The 22,639-nt window shown below is 35.0% G+C and overlaps 1 protein-coding gene across 2 annotated transcripts in view; it reads left to right on the forward strand.

Moving 5' to 3' along the window:
• Positions 1 to 22,639, forward strand: part of DLC1 (DLC1 Rho GTPase activating protein) — a 378,978-nt gene that overhangs the window by 82,363 nt on the left and 273,976 nt on the right. For both annotated transcript variants that reach the window (XM_088793389.1, XM_074329716.2), the window contains exons 3-4: positions 6,794 to 6,943; positions 11,440 to 11,580. In XM_088793389.1, coding sequence (XP_088649515.1) covers positions 6,794 to 6,943; positions 11,440 to 11,580 — 291 coding nt within the window. The remainder of the gene's footprint in view (positions 1 to 6,793; positions 6,944 to 11,439; positions 11,581 to 22,639) is intronic.

The following is a 22,639-nucleotide window of genomic DNA, read 5'->3' on the forward strand; positions in this document are numbered from 1 at the left end:
TTTTGTGGTTGAACAGACTCTATCTGGCAAAGAAATAGTTGCTGTTTTGTTTTATTACTGCCCAGTCTACATAAGTTTCAGCTTGAAATACACCAAAATAAAAATTAAGGCTGACTATTTAACTTGCCTAGAAATTCTGACATATGTTAATTATTTCCATCTTCTGATTGTCAGTTCAGATGAAAATCTTCACTGCTTCTGAAGTAAAAAAGATTTAGTAACTTTCTGGTTCTTTAGGCAGGATATTATTTTAAGAAAGGAGAGTCCAGAATGAGGAATTTATTGTCAAATAAAATGTATAACACTAATATGCGATTTCATACTAGTCCAGCTGGCTGCAGATCAAATAATTCAGAATGAAGCGGAGCCAAGTCTTTTGCTAAAAGGTCCCTTTCTTTTACGGGTGAGGAAGGAGTATCACCAGCCCAGAATAGCCAGTAAGATGCGTATGGAATCACAGACAGTGTAGGAGCCAGAACCTTGGATTATGAATCAGGAAGTCTTAGTTCTATTCCTAGCTTAGCCTTTAATTTATTACGGCTGTCTATGTGATGCCACAACCCATTGACAAGCAGAACATTCAGGCAGTGCTGTATTTGCTGAGCCAAATATCCACTCTTTGGAAGCATCTGGGTATTTTACTGAATTTTTTGGTTTTCTTCCAAAGGCTTCAGATTAGGAAAACAGCCTGTGCTCCTCTAGGGGAAGCACCCTTTCACTGGTCTCATATTTGCCCAGTCTGTAAAATATCCGGTAATTTGCACCTCCTCCCCACTCCCAGGGTGTGCTGTGTTCTGTGTTGTTCAATAAAGAGCATCTGGAGAAAGAAGAGGGTTGGAATTATCTTCCCCAGGGTAAGACAAGAAGAGTGGTGGAGGCCCCTGTTCAGAGAATTCCAGTGCAGAGGCTTTCTAGAGAGAACCCCCTAAAAAACCTGTTTATCTCTCCCACAGATACCATTGCGATCAAAGTGATTTCACTGTCCAGGGACTAAATAGCTATTGGGAGTTAAAAAAAGGAGCATCTTTCAGATTTCCTAGTGAACGCCATGTGGTTTGGCCATATTAGGTTTTTGACAACAAATCCAATTGAATAGAAGTTTCTCTCTTAATTTGCCTAAGTATCCACTGACTTATGTCTGAGAAAAGATTCAACTGGAATTTTTTTTTTTTTTCCCCACGGCAGCTGTGTGTATTATCTATACCTTGACAACAGCTGGTTACAGTCTCAAGACAACAGGATGTTCCTGTTCTTAGCAGCACACAGGCACATGATGGGAAAAGGAGAGTCAAGGTCAGCTCACAGTCATTAAGTACTGCTTCTTCATTAAAAAAGCAGATTGTGGCTGTCCCAGTAAGAATGGCCTGTTCATGTTTTAAACAGCCACTTAAGTCTTAGGCTGCGTGAAAGAGAGTATATACAACATGAGGAGGTACTTGCCAACTCTGACCTGGTCAGAGAACATGTAGAGTAATATATTTAATTCTGGACACCAACCTTTAATTGGGTCATTGACAAAACTATGTCTATACCCAGAAAAGAGTAAATAGAACTAATGAGGATTTGGAAACATGTCATAGGCAAAATAATTAAAGGACCTGAAGATAATTCACCTAGAAAAGGAAAAAGTGAGCATAGCAAAGTTCTTCAAATATTTGAAAGGCTTTTTCACGAAATAGACGCTACTTCTGCTATTTACTTCTGGAGGGAGAAACTGGGGAGTTAGAGGAAGGTACAATTTGACTCCATAATATTTCTAAAAATTATAACTGTGCAACTATGACATAGCTTGCTCCCTAGGGAATGATATACATATAGCACATTGTAGATGGTCAATAAACATGTGTTGGATAATTCTTCAATAAAAGTGTGAAGAACTGTACTAGATGTTTTAAAAGTTTCTTGCAATTAATTGTGAAGGTTGGTATTCTTCTTCAACAGTTTTTGGAAAGGAATGGGAACCAGGTTGCTGAAGTTGAGGAAATATATGTGCTTAAATGGGTATTAAATTAAAAATTGTATGCTTGGGAGTAAAGCAAAAGAGAGTATTGGAAAAAGACCAGGACAGGGAATGGGGACAGCTGGACTCTAATATACTCGATTTGCCAATGGAGGAATGATCTGGACCCCTGGAATCCACTTTCCTCATCCGCAAAGTGAGGATACTGGAACTTATAACCACTGTCCTAGATGTCTAGATTTCTAAAGTCTTAAGTATTGAATAAAATATCCAAGTGACATAATGAGTAACTTAAAGGTGCTTTGACTTACATAAATATTAGGTTGGTGCAAAAGTAATTCCGGTTTTTGCAATTGTTTTTTTTTTTTTTTTTTTTTAATTAAATTTATTGGGGTGACAATTGTTAGTAAAATTACATAGATTTCAGGTGTACAATTCTGTATTACATCATCTATAAATCCCATTGTATGTTCATCTTTTAAACCGCAATTACTTTTGCGCCAACCTAATAAAAATATAAACAAAGATAAGTTAGTTATAATAAAATTTAAGGAGTTTAGCAATCATAAATGATGGATAATGCAAGGAAGGCAGATAAACAAGCCACTACTAGAAAAAAAGAGTCCTCCAGAAGAACACTAAATTGAAATCTACAATTTATACTGAACTTTACCTGGGCAACAAGATCAAAAATTAAGGGAATTAAATGCATTAAATAAATAAAATGCATTCTTTCAATATGTTATTATGTTGATTAAACCATAATTACAACTATTGGTTTAGCTATTAATGTTTCTCTTTGAGTCAAATTCTAAGAATGATTCTCCGTCCTACTGGACCCCACTCCTAGCGTGTGTTGTAGCCCCCATGCACCAGCTTATATCAGCTCACAAGAGCTAGTTGTATGCATCTCTTACAACTCTGCATTCAATGATATCCAGTCGGTAGCTTGAAATTGACCATGAGAGTATTTACACCACAAAAATTGACACATGCTACAAATCACCACTTTCTTTTTATTTGGAGATCCAGTGGCAGTTGCTAAACATTTACCAACATACCACTGCCCACCACTCCAAACTTCTAACAAATAGGTTCCCAAAACGGTGCCTCCTTTTTCACTTTGATCTCAAAACATGTAGGGCCTTGTTATAAAATCATCTGTTATTTCTTTATTATGCTGTAATGTGGATCCAATTCAGACTTCAGCATGAAAAAGAATATGGTTAGAACTGAAAGAATAATCTTAGGGAAAATTGAACTATTTAGCATGTATTAGTCATGTGGCATTGCTGGATATAAAATATGACGAGGTTCCAAAAATGTTCGATTGTCATTATGTGCTGAGAACTCCCTAAGTTTTAAAAAAGCATAGTAAATCAGTCATTTGCTTACATCCTGGCAGAGTACCATTGCACAAAGAATCAAGTTAACCTCGTTACAGTGACTTTCATAACAAAATATGATTTGGCTCCTATTTATGTTCAACTTCATTTTGTCCTAATAATCATTCACTCTCCCTCTCACTTTCCCTCTCTCAGCTTCCCTAAACTTTTTCTGATCCTCTTATTCACCAAACTCATTCTAACCTCAGAATCCTTGTACCACTCTCTACTCTGCTTGGAACACTATTTGAGTTCTCGTTCTCTCCCCTCGCCCCCTCCATCTCAGACTTCATCTCCATCTGAAGCTTTATTTCCATCCCTATCTCTTTCTCTCCTCTACCTTATTATTCTCTCACTTCCACAGCAAGCTCTTCTCTGACCACCCGATACAAAGTGGGACACGCCCCTTGCAGTTACTGTGTATCTCATCATCTTATTTATTATCTTCTTACATGTGCTCCTTCTGGAACTGTCTTATTTATGAATGAGTAAACTTTTGTTGTCTATCTTCTCATTGCTGACTATAATATTCAGAAAAGCAGCAATTTTATGTCTCTTATTCACTGATGAATATTTTATCCTTTTATAATAATAGCAGTTGTCCCAGAACAGCTGTGATGCAGGAAAGAAGGAAGGAAAGATGGGAGGGAAGAGAATTTAGTGTCTTGGCCTTGATTTAAGGGGGTTAAGTTACTGAAATACCAAGAAATTCATTAATAGGTCCCTTCATGTATTAAGAAGTTCCTCTTCATGAACTATAATGAAAGCTCCAGAAGTGAATGGAGCCAAAATCTGCAAATACACATCTCTGTTTTCAGGCTTGAGCTATTTGCGGGAGATTTAGCCATAGATATATGAAAAGTTAGAACTTTGCAAAATATTAATACTTGGGCTTTAAAAATAAGGACAATGATATTTATCCAAAGCATCTTATTTTTAATCAACTATATTCCGTGAGGTTTTATGGATGTATAAGATATGATATTGGTCTGTGTACTTGACACTTCAGACTGAGTGTAATGAATGGTGACTAAGGAAGCATCCATAAGCAAAGGGAAAAGGAATAATGGGTTTATTTCTCTAAAGAAATATTGTAGACCAAGTCTGTTTGGTTTTATGCCTGTTTGGCAGATCATTTGAAATAATCTGATGCTCAGCCGGTAGATTTGAAAATATTTTTAAAGCACAACCTCAGCATCCAGTTAATTCAAAGACAAATTGTTTCTGAGACTACTGCTGATAGGTCTAGGATAGCTGCAGGATATACTGCTTTATCCAACATTAACTTAGTAGCTGGAAAAATATCAAGATATATTTTCTAAGGCTTTGGGAGGTGTTATTTCACTGGCTCCTATTGATTTCATTATTATTATTCCTGAAAATGTATTGCATGTACAGTGTTTAACTTGACTAGTAGAAAACGTAATATTTGTGCTTGAGGATGTTATAACTGGAAAGTGAAAAACATTAACATAAAAATGTATGTGGCTAGAGATGCAAAGAGCATTATCTTGCCAAACACAACTTTGGTTTAAAAGAGAAGGAAATTATACAGGCAAACACAAGTAATTAAGGGGACTTGGACTCTTCTATTGAGTCAGATGTTTCCATTTTCTGGAATATCTAGAAGAGAATTAAACTGAATAACCGCCAGTATTTCTGGGACTTCATTTTAAGGTATAAGCAGGATTTTACTATAAATATTGCTCTTTTGAATAAAACAAGATTCTGTAGCATTGAGGAATATATATATATTAAAGTTTAGGTCTGTTTGTTTGTAAATATCCTGGACCCTCTTAAGCACAAAATTTTATGGTGTCAAGAGTTCTATAATTCTCTGTCAGAGCCTCATTACATGTTTTAGACAGCAGAGACAGTGGAAGGAAAGTGAATAATCACAGCATAGTATTCTAAAGGAGTTAACCCCAAAAATTCTTAATCTATTCTCAAAATTAATGTCTTTATTACTAGCTCTTTCCATTTGACATTAAACTGTTAAACCAAGCACAAGTTCAGCTTACCCAAATAAGTTAGCAATTTTAGCTTAAGTAATGATTCCTTGACTAACTTAATGTAATAAATCAATTATTTGACATCTGAAAGATAATGCTTTGTAATATTGACAATCTGCCCTGGCTGTTTGAGGTATAGAGACCCCCTACAGAATTAGATGAATCCATGAAATTACCGTAGTCCCTGTTCTTTGAGGCTTCCTCCTAATGGTAGCTTGGGAATGTAGAGGGATTAAAAGAAAAATGCCAAATAAAAGATCTGATTCAAGCAGTCACTTGGTTCACCCTACTACCAATACCGTCACCTAAGCAAAGCCCCCAACCTGCTCCCTTATACTCAGACCCCTCAGCTTCAGTCATGATATATTTTCTCTTTGAGGTTGCCACTGGTGGTCCTTTCAAAGTCAATTTCACTCAGGTAAATAGACAGATAAGAGGATGGCAACATGAGTCACAAATGATGATTCGCCTCAGAAGGATTGGCCCTGAGTCCCTTATATCCCTCAATAGATTTCGCTTCTAAAGAACCTTACTTGTGTTTTCCATGGTCTTTATTTCCCCCCAATACCCTACCCAACTCCAACACTGTAAAAAAGATACAGGGAATTTGGAAGATTCCTAATAGGATTCCTCAAGGAAGATTCCTTGATCTGAACACAGAAGAATAGTAAACAGTCATGTCCAAATAACGTTATATGGCCACTGAAAAGCTTTAGCTATTCCTATAAGGACAGTATTTCCATAAGTACATGTCTATATTATAGAGAATTTAAAATAAGTAACCATGTCCGTTTACTAAATTTAGTATTATTGTGGGGGCTTTTCTCAAAAGTGTGTGAAAAAAAAAAAAAAAGGTTGAAAAGAAAGACTGATAATGACATGGCTTGAAGCAGTAGTAGGAAAATGGACCCATGCAAAAAACAAAGGAAACAAAAAAACAACAAAAAAATTCCTGCCCACTGCACAAACCGAAAACCTGCCTTGTTTGAGTCTCTTCCCGTTTTTAACTATAGTCAGAAATATCCTTCCAAAAATATTTTCTTATGTGCATCTTTAAATGTCTAACCACAAATAATTTAATTATTAGTATGTTATAACTGATTTGTACTGTGACAAGTATAGTATATAACTTTCCCCAAGAATAATTAATTGACAATTCGTAAATATGTATCAGTCCTCATTGATGTTCTACTTCCTTTCCGTTGTGCTTTGCTCCAGAAGACATATATTTAATATTCATGTAAAATGCTTTCTTGGCAGCAAGGCAGGATCTTCCCAATGAAGAGCCCATTGATGATACAGACCAGAACTTCCCTTCCCCCTTAGAAGACTGCCTATCATTCAGGGTTCTTTTTGTCACATTGAAGAACAGGGAACTTTTTATTCTTTCTGAGAATTTGCCTTCAGATTCAGTAACAACATGTTCTGTTCCTCAGGAAATAAAAGAAGATCGCAACAGGACGCGGCTGGACTCCATGGTGCTGCTAATTATGAAACTGGACCAACTTGATCAGGACATTGAGAATGCTCTCAGCACCAGCTCCTCTCCGTCCAGCACACCCACCAACCTGCGGCGGCACGTTCTTGTGAGCTTTCCACTTTCCACTTCTTTTCCTATGAGCATCATATCTCTTTATGTCGTGCAGTCCCTCTTGCAAATGAAACAGCTCTGACGACAGTGTCTACCCATAGGTGACCCTGATAGCGTTCCATAAAGATGACTCGAATAATTCTATCCTTCATGCCGAGTCCATAAGAGAAGTGTGTGATTCAAAAGTAAACAGTTACTATTAGTTAAACAGGAAAGAGGGTCACCCTGGGAAATTATGCTTCCTAGTAGTCACATACTCTTTCTTGTAGTTGTTTAGTAATGCTGCGTCAGTCTTGTTTAGTATTTTATTTCTAGGGTCCACAAATTGACATTGCCTGTAGAAGATGATTAATAAATATTTGCTGCATGCATGGATGGGTGGGTGGGTGGGTGGGTGGATGGATGGATGGATGGATGGATGGATGGATGCTGGGTAAACTAATCCAGCATACTACAAGAACGAATTTAGATGATATTAATTTGAGAACACTCTAAAATTAACTTAGTGAAATAAAATGAACAGGACAGAGGTGAGAATTCTGACACTCAAAATAAAATTTGGAAGACACAGGTTCCAGACTAACTATGCACTTTGCATATTTAATATTAGTTCCATATTAAATGACTTAGCTTTTGCACATATAGCAAATGTGATGGTAGAATGTGTTTATAGTTAAACCATGCATCCCTTTTCAATTAATCTGTTACTTTTATTATACAATAATGAACGCATTAAGTCAAGAAATTATGCGTTTACCTAAGATCAAAGGGGTGGAAAATCCTATATGTAAACCTGAACATCTACCAAAATAGAACTATTCTGTATCAAATTTTTAGTATAGTTCTACCATTGATTTGGAAGTTATTTCAGACTCCTTCTGACTGCTTATCTATTGAGGGATGTAAGGGACTCAGGGCCAACACCTCTAAGGCGAATCATCATTAAGTAAATAAACATGTTAATAATATTTAAGTAAATAAACAAGTTAAAAAAATAACAAACCTTTGTATATATTTATATACTTAGTATATATTTCTTTCCTTCTTTTTATGACTAAGTTATATTCCATTGTAAGTGTGCGCGTGGGTGTGTGTGGGTGTGTGTGTGTGTGTATCCATCCATCTTCTTTATCCATTCATCTATGAAGGTTGTTTCTATGTCTTGGGTATTGTGAATAATGCGGCAACGAACCTAGGGGTGCAGCAATCTCTTCAAGACAGTGACTTCATTTCCTTTGGATAAATACCCAGAAATGGGATTGCTGAATCATATGATCGTTCTCTTTTTAACTTTTGAGAAAACTCCATATTGTTTTCCATAATGGCTGCACCAATTTACATTTCCACTAACGGTGCACAAGGGTTCCCTTTTCAACACATCCCCATCAATACTTGCTATCTCTTGTCTTTCTGATTATAGCCATTCTAACAGATGTGAGGTAATGTCTCATTGTAGTTTTGATTTGCATTTCCCTGATAATTAATGATGTTGAGCACCTTTTTATGTATTTGTTAGCCACGTGTGTCTGGAATTGCAGCCTGGGACTGCAGCCACCTTCGTCTCACTCAGCCACAATCTCTGCTGGTTTTCACAGCCAGAAATTATGAGGTCTTCTCTCCCCAGTACTGAAACCCTGGACTGGGGAGGGGCTGGGACCAATGGCTCTTTGCGGGGGGACCTCCACAGCCAAGATATCCCTCCCAATTTTTAACGGTCACACGTGGGTGTGGGACCAGCCCATTCCACGTCTCTGTCCCTCCTCCCAGTCTCGGGGTACCTTCTTCTGTATGTCTGTAGTTGTAGGATTTCGGTTCAGCTACACTTCAGGCAATTCTCAATAATGGTTGTTCTGTGGTTTAGTTGTAATTGATGTGGTCCTGAGAGGAGGTGAGCACAGTGTTTACCTACTCTGCCAGCTTGACTAGAAAGTCTCAGATTTTTGTTTTTGGTATTGAGTTGTATGAGTTCTTTATATATATTTATATATTAACCCCTTATCTAATATATGGTTGCAAATATTTTCTTCCAGTTCTTTACATTGTCACTTCATTCTGGTGATTTTTTTTCTTTTGCTGTGCAGAATCTTTTTAGTTTGGTATAGTCCCACTTATTTATTTTTGCTTTTGTTACTTGTGTTTTTGGCTTTATACCCCAAAATCATTGCCAAGACCAATATCAAGAAACTTGTTGCTATGTTTTCTTCTATATTTCTAGTTAATTTTTCTAAGTGGTGTAAGATAGGGGTCCAGTTTTATTCATTTACATGATAATTCAAATTTTCCCAAAAATGATTTATTAAAAATACTGTTTTTTCCTCATTGAATATTCTTGGCTCCCTTGTTAAATATTAGTTGACCATAATGCATTGTTTACTTCTGGACTCTCTAGTCTATGCCATTTGTCTATGTGTCTCTGTTTTTAATGCCAGTACCATAATGTTTAATTACTATAGCACTGTAATAAAGTTTGAAATTAGGAAGTGTGATGCATCCAGCTTTGTTCTTCTTTCTCAAAATTGCTTTGGATATTCAGGATCTTTTGTGGTTCCATACAAATTTTGGGATTTTTTTTTCCCCATTTCTATGAAAAATGCCTTTGGAATTTTGACAAAGATTGCACTGAATCTGTAGATCGCTTTGGGTAGTATGGACATTTTCACACTTTTAATTCTTCTAATCAAATGTCATGGGATGTTTTTCCATTTATTTGTGTCTTCTTCAGTGTTTTCCATCAGTGTCTTATAGTTTTCAGTTTACAGGTCTTTCACCTCCTAGACTAAATATTACTATTTGTCAGTCTATTCTTTCATAAAACAATATTTCATTAGCATGTTCTAGGTACAGGCACTATTCTAAAATCCAGGGATGTATCAGTTAACAAAACATGTGAATTTCCTGTTTTGGAGATACATAGATTCCAAAAGAGGGAGACAGACAAGGATTAGAATAAGAGATGAATGAAGTTGGATAGATAACAGGTAGGTATGTAAGTAGGTAGGTAGGTAGGTAGGTAGGTAGGTAGGTAGGTAGAAGGGAAAGAGAGAGAAAGAGAGAGAGAGAGAGAGAGAGAGAGAGAGAGAGAGAGGATGGATGGATATAATTTATATGTACTAGACAAGCAAGGTAATAGGAGAATAATGTGCTGTGAAGGTTTAAGGGAGGAAACTACTTCAGCTTGAAATGTCAAAGGATGCTTCTCTGAGGTAGTGATATTCAAACTGAGACCTGAGTGACAAGAAAGAGCCAGCAAAGGGAGATACTGGGGCAAGGGACAAGAAAGGACATAGTCCCTGCCATAGAACCCAGCTGGTATACTGGAAGGACTGACTAACAGTGAGTATGGCTGGAGCATACTAAGAAACAAGAGAATGGTAGAGCATAAAGCCAGAGAATTAGGGGGCAGTGTAAAAAATATTTTATGATGTAAGCCATGGTAAAGTTGAGATATTAAAAGGGTAGAGATAAAGGTATTTAACTCTTAATTTTCTCAGGTTAACATTATAGAGTGATAAGTGCCTTTACTTATCACCCTCACATTCTCCTAACCCCCATCTTTCCTCTGTGCTCTCAGGCCACTGTATAATACAAAGAGAGCATTTGATAAATTAAATGCACAGCCTTTGGAGAGATTACCTAGTAATTGCATTCACTCAGCAGGTGTCTTATTCACATACTAGGTACTAGTTACCAATAACAATATTTATAGTAATGGCTAACGCTTAAAGAAAATTATTATGTGTCAATTACATGTGCTTTGCATATATCTTGCTTAATCCTCATGAAACTCTATGAGTGCATGCTATCATTATATCCAGTTTTAAATAATGGAATGGAATTGCACATGACAAAGCATGATTTCTGCTCTCAAATATCTTATAGTTCATTAGCTAGACAAAAATTTGAGCTAAATAATTCCAGTCCATTGTGGTAGGTGTCACCATGGAGGTCTGATGGGAACATAGAAGAGAGTGAGGTGAGGAGAAATGAGAATTGTCTTTTCATTTGACATCCACAATGACCCTGCTGCATGAGGGGTGTTAAGTGAGTTACTCAAGGTCACATACTGAACACAGAATGTCTATGGGCTTCTACCTCCTGACTCACTGCAGTGTCCCAGCTACCTCCCATTGCTGCTCCGTCCAATTCACAATCAGCTGTTAAATTACCAATGCTGTATATTATTAAGTTGGTGCAAAAGTTATTGCGGTTTTTGCAATTATTTTTAACCTTTTAAACCACAATTACTTTTGCACCAACCTAATACCTCTTTCTCCAATAGTTGCTTTGTAAAATTAGGCCCTCTGAAGAGTATCATTGTGATTACAAAATAATGCATGATTGTGGGTAACAAGTCAATGTTGGTTGTCATCAATTCTTTAGTGTGTCCATGTGTGTTGGGAGAAAGAGGAGGTGGAAAGGTACTGGTGGCAGGGAGAAAAGCATATAAAGAACATGTGCTTGCCCTTCATATCAATGCATTTTTTTTAATAGGATCTGGAGTCGGGATCTGAAAGTGGAGCAGATAACATTTCAGTGAATCAGACACAAATAAATTTGTCTTCTAACATCGAGTCCACTGACCTACCATCTCCCACCCCAGTGGCCAATTCTGGAACCAAACCCAAGTCTATGGTAAGTTTATAAATGATAGCAGTGAGTTTCAACATGAAGTGTTGATGATCATCAGGTAAGAATTAATATTTCATCCATTCACTCTGTAAGAAATACTCTTAGAGTCTCAGTTGCAGAGACTTGATAGTATTTTATTGAGTACAACACAATGCATCATTTTATAAATGATAACACAAGTACTTCACTAAAATAGGTCATTGTTCCAGAATTATGTAAAATATGATATTAAATTTTGTTGCTGGGTACTCAGAACTTAAAGAACCAAAAATGCAAAATCTGAAAATGGCTCTCCTTCCATTATTATCCTGACCATACTGCTTACCAGTTGGAAAATTGCCTCTCTAAGCTTAGATCACTAGATAGATAGATAGATAGATAGATAGATAGATAGATAGATAGATAGATAGATAGATAGATGATAGATGATAGAAAAATAGAGATATATAAAATCATACACATCATAAATTTTACGTGGGTATTAAATGACATAGTTCATGTAAAGTACTTAGTGGAATGCTTGGCACAGAATAAATACTGAATAAATGTAAGCTACTATCATTATTATGACGATGCTTCATTGAATTTAAAATGCTACCAAAACAAATGAAAAGGAGAATTACCACATATAATATTATAGCATGATGAATTATGAGTAAAAGACATTTTCCTTTAAGTAAAAAGTTGAACTGCAGCAGGAAAGCAGTATTTGACTCTAAAAGGTAACATTTATGGAGGAAGTAATTACTACTTCAAATATCTAAAGTCCCAGCAGCTCCAAAATAACCTTTCCTAGTTTAGTGAAAATCACAGTGTCGTATTATTTTTTTAAATGCCCATGTTAGCTTAACACAGAGAAACAAGTTTGGATTGCTTGTTTACCTGCCTTTAAAATAAAATATAAGTCTGAAAAAAGACTCAAAAAAGAATATTGTACTCAGAATTTAAAACATAGTAGATATGTTCATTTGCAAGAATGTCTAGAGCATTTTTTGAATGAATAAATACTTACCAAACACCTACAATGTCCCTTGCATTATGCTAGATGAAAAAGAACTCAGAATAAAACATATTCTCTGTCTTTAAACAACTCACAGTCTAGCAAAGGGAGATAGGCATGTAAACAGTGAAATGCAATAACATGCCATATGGCAATACTATATACGAGTATACTGGAAATAAGAAGAACCAATGACATACTACACAATGCTATTTTGGGGTAAACTGAAATAATGTGGTCAAAAATAATGTGTGCCAACAGGCTGACTTCAATGAAATGTTGCTTCTTTTTCATAGTGGGTAAAGAGGTTGAAATGCAAAATTATAATATGCAACTCAGTGATCTTGTTTTACTACATTCTTATTAAGGAAAATGACAAAAGCCACTCAACAGTTGTAACTGGAAGGTTTGGGAAACATTGGACCACTGTGTTTTTGAACATTGGGGACAGATATGGGGCTGGCATATAAGGAGGAAGTAGAAAGGAAGGTGAATTCTTTTTTAAAGGTATTTATGTTTCAAGTCACTTTTCAAAGCACCTGCTATTAACCTGGAGAACAGTTCTTTTCACTCTGATACTTATTCCATGTTCATCTTTTACTTTACAAAAATTATCATTGCGATCCACTATTTCTGCCTTGAAACATACATATTTTAGTGTATGGTGACCTCATAACTTATAACAATTTATGAGTATGTAATTCCTTAGTCTTTCTTCAATACCCCTATGTTTATAAATGTGGTCAACATATTTCTATTAAAATATATACTTGTTTTTATGGTAACCATCTTCGGTAAAGTTTTAGAGAGAAACATAAAACCATCAGTGATCCCAAGACTTTGATCCGTTGGAGTAGTTTATGATTATTAGTAGTTCTTATTCAGATTTGTCATGTTTTGCCATATCAGTTGACCAAACTGTTCACCCCACAGACAAAATTAAGAAATACTTAAAATCAATTATTGAACACAAACATATTTTTTCATGCACCACAAATCAAATATTTACTGAAATGTTATCAACTTTGAATGACATCAGATGCGAATATGTATTCAGCTGTTCAGGTGTGATTTGTTGGCTGGGTACACAATCACAGCTTCGTAGTGATGCCACAACTCATTAGACAGTGAGCAATTACATAACTGACTTCTCCTCCAAACACAAATTCCACTTCAAGACAACCAAAACTGCTTCCCACATCTTGACCAATATCACAGGTAGAGGTAGACAACTGGACATGCCACTCTGTCCAACTACTGAACTTAGTAAAATTCTCTAGCCGGTCATGAGAAGTACCCAGAAAAAAAACACTCCACTGTCAAATGTAACTGACTTTTACGGAATTTGTTTAAAATAAGGGGCAATAATGAAAGTAGCTTGAAAAACAGGCTTTTGTTTTTTGGGGAAAGGGGTGTTTTAATTTGTTTGTGTACATTTTATTTTTGTTGTTGTTGTCAATGTTATTATTTTCTTGAACATACCTTTTTTTACTACAGTTTGAAATAATTCTTGAGCCATGGATCAATTTTATGTTTTTAGTTGATTCTGAGTTCGAATATTAGAATGATGAATTTTGCCTATTTTATTGGCGATTAAACAGATACTTTTTCCTTAATTTAGAACTTAGGGAATAAATGACGTGTAATGGAAGTCCGACTACTTTGTAAAAAGAGGGAAAGCTCTGGTACTGTACAAAGCTGTTCTTTTCATTATGAACTAAAATTTCAATTTTAATATTTAGTAAAAACATTAAGTTCTAAGAACACCTACTTCCAACATCCACCTAAAATGAACTAACCTTCTGCTCAAAAATGTCACATTTCTACAGAATGCTTACTTTCATTTCAGAATTATTTAATGTTACATTTGATTTGCTGCTGTGAAGTCTATTTATAATGGTGACTAACTACCACAAATATTTGGCTTTCCTTTTGTGTGTAAGGTCTCTGGGTTTCTAAGTGCCTATTTTTCCATAAGATTTCTATCAAGCTGAAAATTGAGCATTAAAGTAGATTTCTGAGATATTTTTCACACGAAAATTTAAAAGTTGAAAAGTAGGATATCCACTACCAAAAAAACACAGTAAAGAGGTCTAGTCAAAAAGTTCATCATTTTTTTTCTCCTAAATTCTTTGCATTATTCCTTTGAGGCAGTTTCATAATGCCTTCCATACTAGGCACTTCTGCCAACAACACATGAGAAGTCATATGATTTTATATAAAGTGATTTGATTCACTATTAGAATTGTAAGAATATCTACACTCACATCTCTCTGGTCATGGTATTTCATTGCTTGAAAGATTTTAAAGCTGGGCACTGAAACCCCAGAGGTGGTGTTGTTGTTTTTCCTAAAGATACTGATATGTGTAGATGTTCACTAAATCACTATTAATTATACATTTATGAAGAAAGAGACCAAGCTCTACATAATGAAAACAACATATTTTGTTTGTAAAGTAAGTAACTGGAGGAACAGGGAGAGGTTAGCATTCTGCTGTGTAGAATAACCAAGAGCAATGCATGCTTTTAATTTAGTCTAAATTTCAGTCCCCACTCCCAGAAACTCCTTTAGTTTCCTTTCGATAAAGAGAATTCTAGTAACAGTAATCAGACCCTCCATCATTTGGGCATGTTGGAACCACAGCTAGATAGTTTTGAGAATATCCTAAGGTATCTAGAAAAAGGTAATATTTTTTTCATATCACAATGTATTGAGTACTGCAATTACAAAGTAACCCTTTTGTTGAAGACATCAAAAACAGCAGAAGTTATTAACCTTCATTATTATAATTGCTACCAGGTGAAAAAAGACAGATACATCTTATTCCAGCTCCAGGTGGCAATGGTAGCTCTAATTCCACAGATTGAATACACTCCTAGTCTTTTTATCATTATCATCAAAATCATGATGAGCTAGATTAGGGGGAAAACACTAGCTCAGGGAAGGGCAGGAGCCAGAGACTGCCCACTCCTTCAGAAAGTGGTTCAGAATAAATCCTGCCCAAAGGCCGCTTGAGTGTGGTTGAATAATTTTTAACTATATGGTTAAATTTTTAATAAAACCAAATTAGTAATTATGAAATTCCTATACAGTCATATAATTATTACTCAGTATAAATTTTAATATATGTATTAATTTTGTATGAAACTATTACTCAGGATAAACATGAAACCACGAATGCAGGTTTATTCATTGTTACCAGGGTGGAGTGTAATGGTATCTCTATCTGGGGTAGGAGACTCATGGTTTGGAGAGATCTGAGAAAGTGAAGAGAAGAGCCTACAAGGTAGAAGAACGGAGGTCAATGGGTATATTTTACAACCGATGATCAATTTAATTTTTGCATCAGTAGAAGGAGGAGTTCCATTTAAGGCTGCATTAATCCATGATGAATTAGCCCCACAAAAGTAGAAGAATTCTTAACCTGAAATTCATGGATGGATTGAGAAGGGTGACTGAACCCCTGAAATTGTCTTTTAAATTATGGATGCATGTCAGCATTTACACATGGGAAGACGGTCAATAGCTTTATCAGATTCTAGGAAAACTCTGCAAGATCCCCGTAAAGAAATGCTTATTTGAGTTTTGATGATTCAGTCAGTGAAGAAATCTGATAAACGTGAGAACATCTTTGTTACAAATAATACACTTCAGGCATACTGACAGGAATTACTTTGTTTAGGTTTGTTCCTAATGGCAAATTCCACAGTATCCCCTTTGCAATAAATTAGGCTATGCTTCATGCTTAAGCTAAAGTTATTATGCTTGTGGTATATTGAATGGTCTGTTCAATTGAATATATTGAATGGTATATTCACTTCACTAACATTGAAAGAAGCATATAGATACTGGAGTCCAACTTACATCATTTTACAGTACCAAAAAATACCAAATAGGATTGCGTATAAAATCCAATTCATACGCAAAATTTTAGTAATATCTGTATTTTGTTTCTAGGATATTATACACGGTATTTTTCCTTAAATGGTGATCACATTAATTTTTTAACAGAGCTGGTAATTTACTAATGCTGTCCATTATTTAAAACAAAATAGAGAGGTAAATCATTATCTTTTTTACAACGAGGAACTGCAAATATTCCTTTTTACTGAAGTCTTGGGGAAAATGCAAAATAATATATAAAACTGATTAGAACTTAAATAGTATTTCATGATATCACATATGTTAAGTGAAGAAAATAACCAGCATAGTAAAGGAAAAATGGCACATAGAGTTTTTAAAGAATGCTTAGTCAGCCTCTTGTGAAACATCAAAAAAATTGAATTAGTATTGTTTACAATTAAGAAATGAGAACAAAAATGTTTGTGACAATTGAATGTGGCAATTTAACTTTGACATAGCTAAGCAATAACATTAAAGTATGTGGATTTTCAAAGAAATATTTGTCTTTGTTCACTAAGGTCCTAATTGTTTATGAGAAAAGAAAAATAAGACAAAATTTATAGCTTAAAAAAAAAAAAAAAACTGAGCCACCAGAGAGCTATGTTTCCAAAAAGGAAATCATTCTGTGATTATTATGATGAGATATTCCTTAGAAGTCTATCATTCTAAAGCATAGAAAATTCCATTCACATATTCTGGATTTTGAAATAAGAAATAAATATGTAATTCATTAACCTTGGGCTTTGAAAAATGGAAACATTTTTCATAGACATTTGCTTTTATATTTAAAATAAATGCAAACTTTTATCATTTCTTGTGTTGGAAGATACTGACATCTGTTTTCAATCCATTTACACATTAATTAATGACAGTAATGTTAGGAATGGGTTTTTCATTCTACACAGTGACCTCCTCACGTAAGCCTTTTCACTTAAAATCTAGACTTTTATTTTGCCAAGAATAAGCATTCTTGTACTCAGATATACTGTCCTTAATACTAAACTCTGAGCACATGGTACTTAAATAATTTTTTTGAGTTGGAAAAAGTTGTTTATCTATCTTGTTTGTGTTTAGTTTACAGTAATCTGGTTAATTCGATGTCTGTTGCAGAATTCCTTAAACCAAAAGAAAGATGGGGAAAATGGAACACATATGAATGATGAGACAGTTAAAATTGACTAGATTCCGTTAGGACAAGAAACAATTTTTTAAAATCATTTCTGCAACCTCAGATTTGGTCCTATGAATAGTACTTTTGTATGTTGTCATCATTACAATGAGAACAATTTAGTTTTTCCATGTGCTGATGATGTAGCTTCTCGAATCCAGCTCATATTTTTATCCAAGAGAAATAACAACTTCCAGTTATTTCTGAGCAATGCAAAATGGCAAGCCAAGAGCATGCCACATCACAGCAACCAAGAATATATAATTCAGAGCACTGAGCAGTAATAATAACCGGTAAGCCACTTTCACAGAGTCCTCACTTTCTTCATCTCCAACATAGTTGCCCCAAAGTTCTAATTACACGTTCAATATGTTTTCCATTTTTTTCTACTGCTGTACTTTGATTCTTTGATTGATCATTAATTCTGCCTCTGACATTTGATGGCCTCTGCCTTCACTTCTTACAGAGCGCTTAAGACAGCTGAAATGTTTAACCAGGATTGCACGTGAATGTTCACTATGAGTTATACAAAGTTTACGCACAAGGTCTTCTTGACCGTAGTTTTGAGCTGTTTACCACATACCAGATTTCTAAATGAAAAAATAAAAACATCAACCCAGTATTTGAGTATTCTGAATATCTCACATCTAAATAGTAGAAGTCACGTAACAAAAATGTAGAAGTAAGGGGATTGTTTTATCTTATGCTGTCCTAAGACACCATCACTTGAAAAATACCAATATTCTTGACTATTCTGGGTACTTAATGACCATTTTATTGCTAGTTCTTTTCATCAGTAGTTCATATTCTTTCGATTATTGTTGGCTACTGTCTCTTTTTTAGTGATTCTCTATTCTTTCCACTGTAACAAATTGATATAATCTAGTGACTTCTGGATTAGTACTCCTTCACAGAAAAATCAGCTGATGTTTATGAAAATGACTCCAGTTTTTTCTTCTTTACCATAAATTACTTTATGCATTTTGTTTGTTGTTCTGTTGATTCATTTTGAAGGCCCTATCTTTGTATAAATACCATAGTAATTTACTGAACGGGCATTTACCAAATTAGTCATAATGTGAAATGCAGAGAAACAAACAAACAGGCAATAATAACTGAATAAATGAGTGCGGTTCAGTCTTTGGCTCTGGGACAGCCCTCTGGAACTGCCTTCTTCCACCTGCCCCAGTCAGACTTATTTATTTTTACCTCTTTCATATATTGGCTTTCTGAATAAGATCTTCTTTGGTCAGTCCATAGCATAAATTTTGCTTGAATTCTAAACTAAAAAAAAAAAAAAAAAAAAAAATTATATGGATGAGGAAAATGTTCTAGAAATTTTCGTGAGTCCAGGAACCTTCTGATATATGTTTACTGCATTTCCAAGAACATCCTGGTGAAGCCGCCCCCAGAACGTCCCTGCTGCTAGGGCAACACCTTCATTCCTGAAGCTTCATCATCACTGAGTCCTGAACTCTAGGGACAATAAGAAACAAAAAAGTTTGATTTGCATTGCCCTAATTGCTAGTGAAGTTGAGCATTTTTTCATACATCTGTTGGCCATTTTTATGTCTTCTTGGGAGGAGTGTCTCTTCAGGTCCTCTGCCCATTTTTCAATTGGATTGTTTGTTTTGTTGTTGTTGTTGTTGTTGTTGTTGAGTTGTATGAGTTCTTTATATACTTTAGATATCAGCCCCTTATTGGAGGTGTTGTTGGCAAATATCTCCTCCCATTCGGTTGGTTGCCTCTTTGTTTTCTTGATGGTTTCTTTTTCTGGGCAAAAGCTTTTTAGTTTGATATAGTCCTGTTCATCTGTTTTTGCTTTTACTTCCCTTGCCTTTGATGTCAAATTCATGAAATTCTCTTTGAATCTAAGGTCTATAAGTTTAGTACCTATGCTTTCTTCTGTGCAATTGTTTCAGATTTTATGTTTGGTTAGAGAAATTCAAATCAAAACTACAGTGAGATACCACCCAATACCTGTTAGAATGGCTATTATCAACAAGACAAATAATAACAGGTGGTGGAGAGGTTGTAGAGAAAAAGGAATCCTCATACACTGCTGGTGGGAATGTAAATTGGTACAGTCACTATGGAGAATAGTATGGAGGTTCCTCAAAAATTTAATAATAGAATTACCATATGATCCAGCAATCCCTCTTCTGGGTATCTACCCAAAAAAATCTGAAAACATTTATCTGTGAAGATAGATGTATCCTTATGTTCATTGTAGCATTATTCACAGTGGCCAAGACATGGAAACAGTCAAAGTGTCCTTCAATAGATGATTGGATAAAGAAGATGTGGAACATACAGAGGGTGCCAAAAAATATATACACACATTTTTAAAAAAGGAAAAAACTATTAAAATTGTAATACTCAATATATATCGATAACATAAGCTGAATACAAGTCATGTGTATACATTTTTTGGTACCCCCGGTATATATAATGGAATATTACTTAGCCATAACAAAAGATTTTTGCCGTTTGTGACAACATGGATGGACCTTGAGATATCTGCTAAGTGAAGTAAGTCAGACAGAAAAAGTTGAGAACCATATGACTTCACTCATATGTGGGATATAAAACTGAAAGCAACAAATGAACAAGACAAACAAAAATTAATAGACACAGACAACAGTTTAGTGGTTACCAGAGGATAAAGCGGGAGGGGGGATGGTAGAAGCGGATAAAGGGAGTCAAATACATGGTGATGGAAGGAGATTTGACTCTGGGTGGTGAACACACAATGTGATATATAGGTAATGTATTATAGAATTGCACACTTGAAACCTATATAATTTTACACCAAAAAAAGTTTAATAAAAATTAAGGAAAAAAAGAAGTCAACAGCCTAGTAATGAGGGGCTACAGGAGGACACTTTATTTTTTTTGTAACAGATTTTTTTTTATTAGTTTCAGATGCACAAAACAATGTAATAGTTAGACATCATTTATATCCCTCACACAGTGACAATCCCCCTCCCTCCATCCACTATCCCTCTGACATCACACACAGCCGTTACATTTCCACTGTCTCTATTCCTAATGCTGTACTCCGCTTCTTGTAACTATATATATAAAACTATATATATATATAAAAAATTGTAGTTGACATTCATTATTGTTCAGCTTCAGGTGTACAGTGCAGTGATCAGGCATCTACATCATCCCTGAGGTGGTCTCCCTAACAAGACAAGTGTCCATCGGACACCCTACAAAATCTTTACAACATTATTGATTATATTCCCCAAATTGACTCTCGTATCCCCGTGTCAATCTTGTGGTTACCGACTGTGCTTTCTAATCCCCTCACCTTCCCCTTTATCCCCACCCCCCTCCCATCTAGTAAACCTCAGTTTTCCTTCTGTGTCTCTGAGACTGTTTCTGATTAGTTCATTCATTTATTATTTTCTTTATTTTCCACATATAAGTGAGATCATATGGTATTTGTCTTTGTCTGCCTGACATATTTCACTTAACATAATGTTCTCTAGGTCCATTCATGTTGTTGCAAATGGTAAGATTTCTTTCTTCTTTATGGTTGCATAATACTCCATTGTATAAATGTGCCACAGTTTCTTAATCCAGTCGTCTACCAGTGGGCATTTCGGTTGTTTCCATGTCTTGGCTATTGTGTATAGTACAGGAGTACACTTTAAATAACAGCAGAGGGAGGAAAATGTATGCATGAATAAAGAAAAGGGATCAAAAAAAGAAAAGTGTGAGAGAAAGCAGACTGTACCAGAGCAGCTCAACTTAGCCCAGGTATGGGGTTCTGTTGGCCTAGATCATGAAATTCTATACTTCAGACACAGAATAAACAACATTATTCATTAATTGATTTAAATAATGTTATCACAGTGGATTATCCATCATTCTATTTGTTGTATAAATTGGAAGAGATATTGCAAGGACATGAGCTATAACTCCCCTGTGCATCTTTAAATTCAGTTAAAGTTGTTTGTAAGTTAGGCACATAAGGGAAGTTCTATTGCTTTTTCAGGCTAATTAGAAACTTTCAATATTGTCATAAAAAAGAAAAACATGTAATCAGATGTATGAATTTAAAATAGATTTCAGATAAGAGCATAGAGGTTTTAAACGTTTGTAAACAGATAAAATGTATTCCTATAAACAGATAAGATGTATTTGTATATATAATATTCATATTCTCCATGGAAGAATATTTTCATGTTTTTAAGTTGTGTTTCTATGTAATGCATTTTACAGTTCCCAACAACATTCCTCCACCCCAAACAGAAACTGTGGAGAAAAATTCTAACACATTTCATCTCTTTCTGGATTGTAAATTTTATTACCACATATATTATTTCCAAATATTATTTTTTACTCCAAGAGAAAATTAATACACCACTGACTTAAAATTCTATAGCTTTTAGATAATTGATGGATCTTTCAAAGGGTTTTTTTCTTTGATTGAAAAAAAAAAAAGAGTAGTACAGGTAGGCTCTTTCAATTACTAAGCTATTTTTCTTGGAATGAGGACGTTTTACACTTTGAAAAAGATAATATCCAAAAATAAGATTAACACTATTTAAAATGGTACTATCAAAACTTTAAAGAATAAAAAGCATGGCAATTTTATTGTCTTGCTTTTTTTTTTTTTTTTTGGATTGTCTCACTTTCTGTTTTCGTGTTTGCTTTTCTGTTTTCTTTTTTTTTCTTTCAGAATGCTGCCATCTTCTGGTCAGATTGTATATCACTTCACACACAAAATAGGAGATTCACAATAAGAGGCAATTTAGGTTTACATAAATTCACCTTTTATCATTAGAAGTCACCTATTTAAGGTTTGTGCTCCAGTGTTCCAAAACTAGAGAGCTTTAAATGATTTTTCAGGAACTTTAAGAAATTAAATTCACAAAGGATATTTCAGCACTTGTAATGTTATCAAAATGTATATTGCACAGTAGATGCATATGAGGTACAGATAAAGCAAAGTATCTCTAGGGAATATTTGTC

This window comes from Rhinolophus sinicus, chromosome 16, assembly GCF_057876585.1.
Source record: "Rhinolophus sinicus isolate RSI-liver-muscle chromosome 16, RSI-T2T, whole genome shotgun sequence".
Taxonomy (NCBI): Eukaryota; Metazoa; Chordata; class Mammalia; order Chiroptera; family Rhinolophidae; genus Rhinolophus; species Rhinolophus sinicus.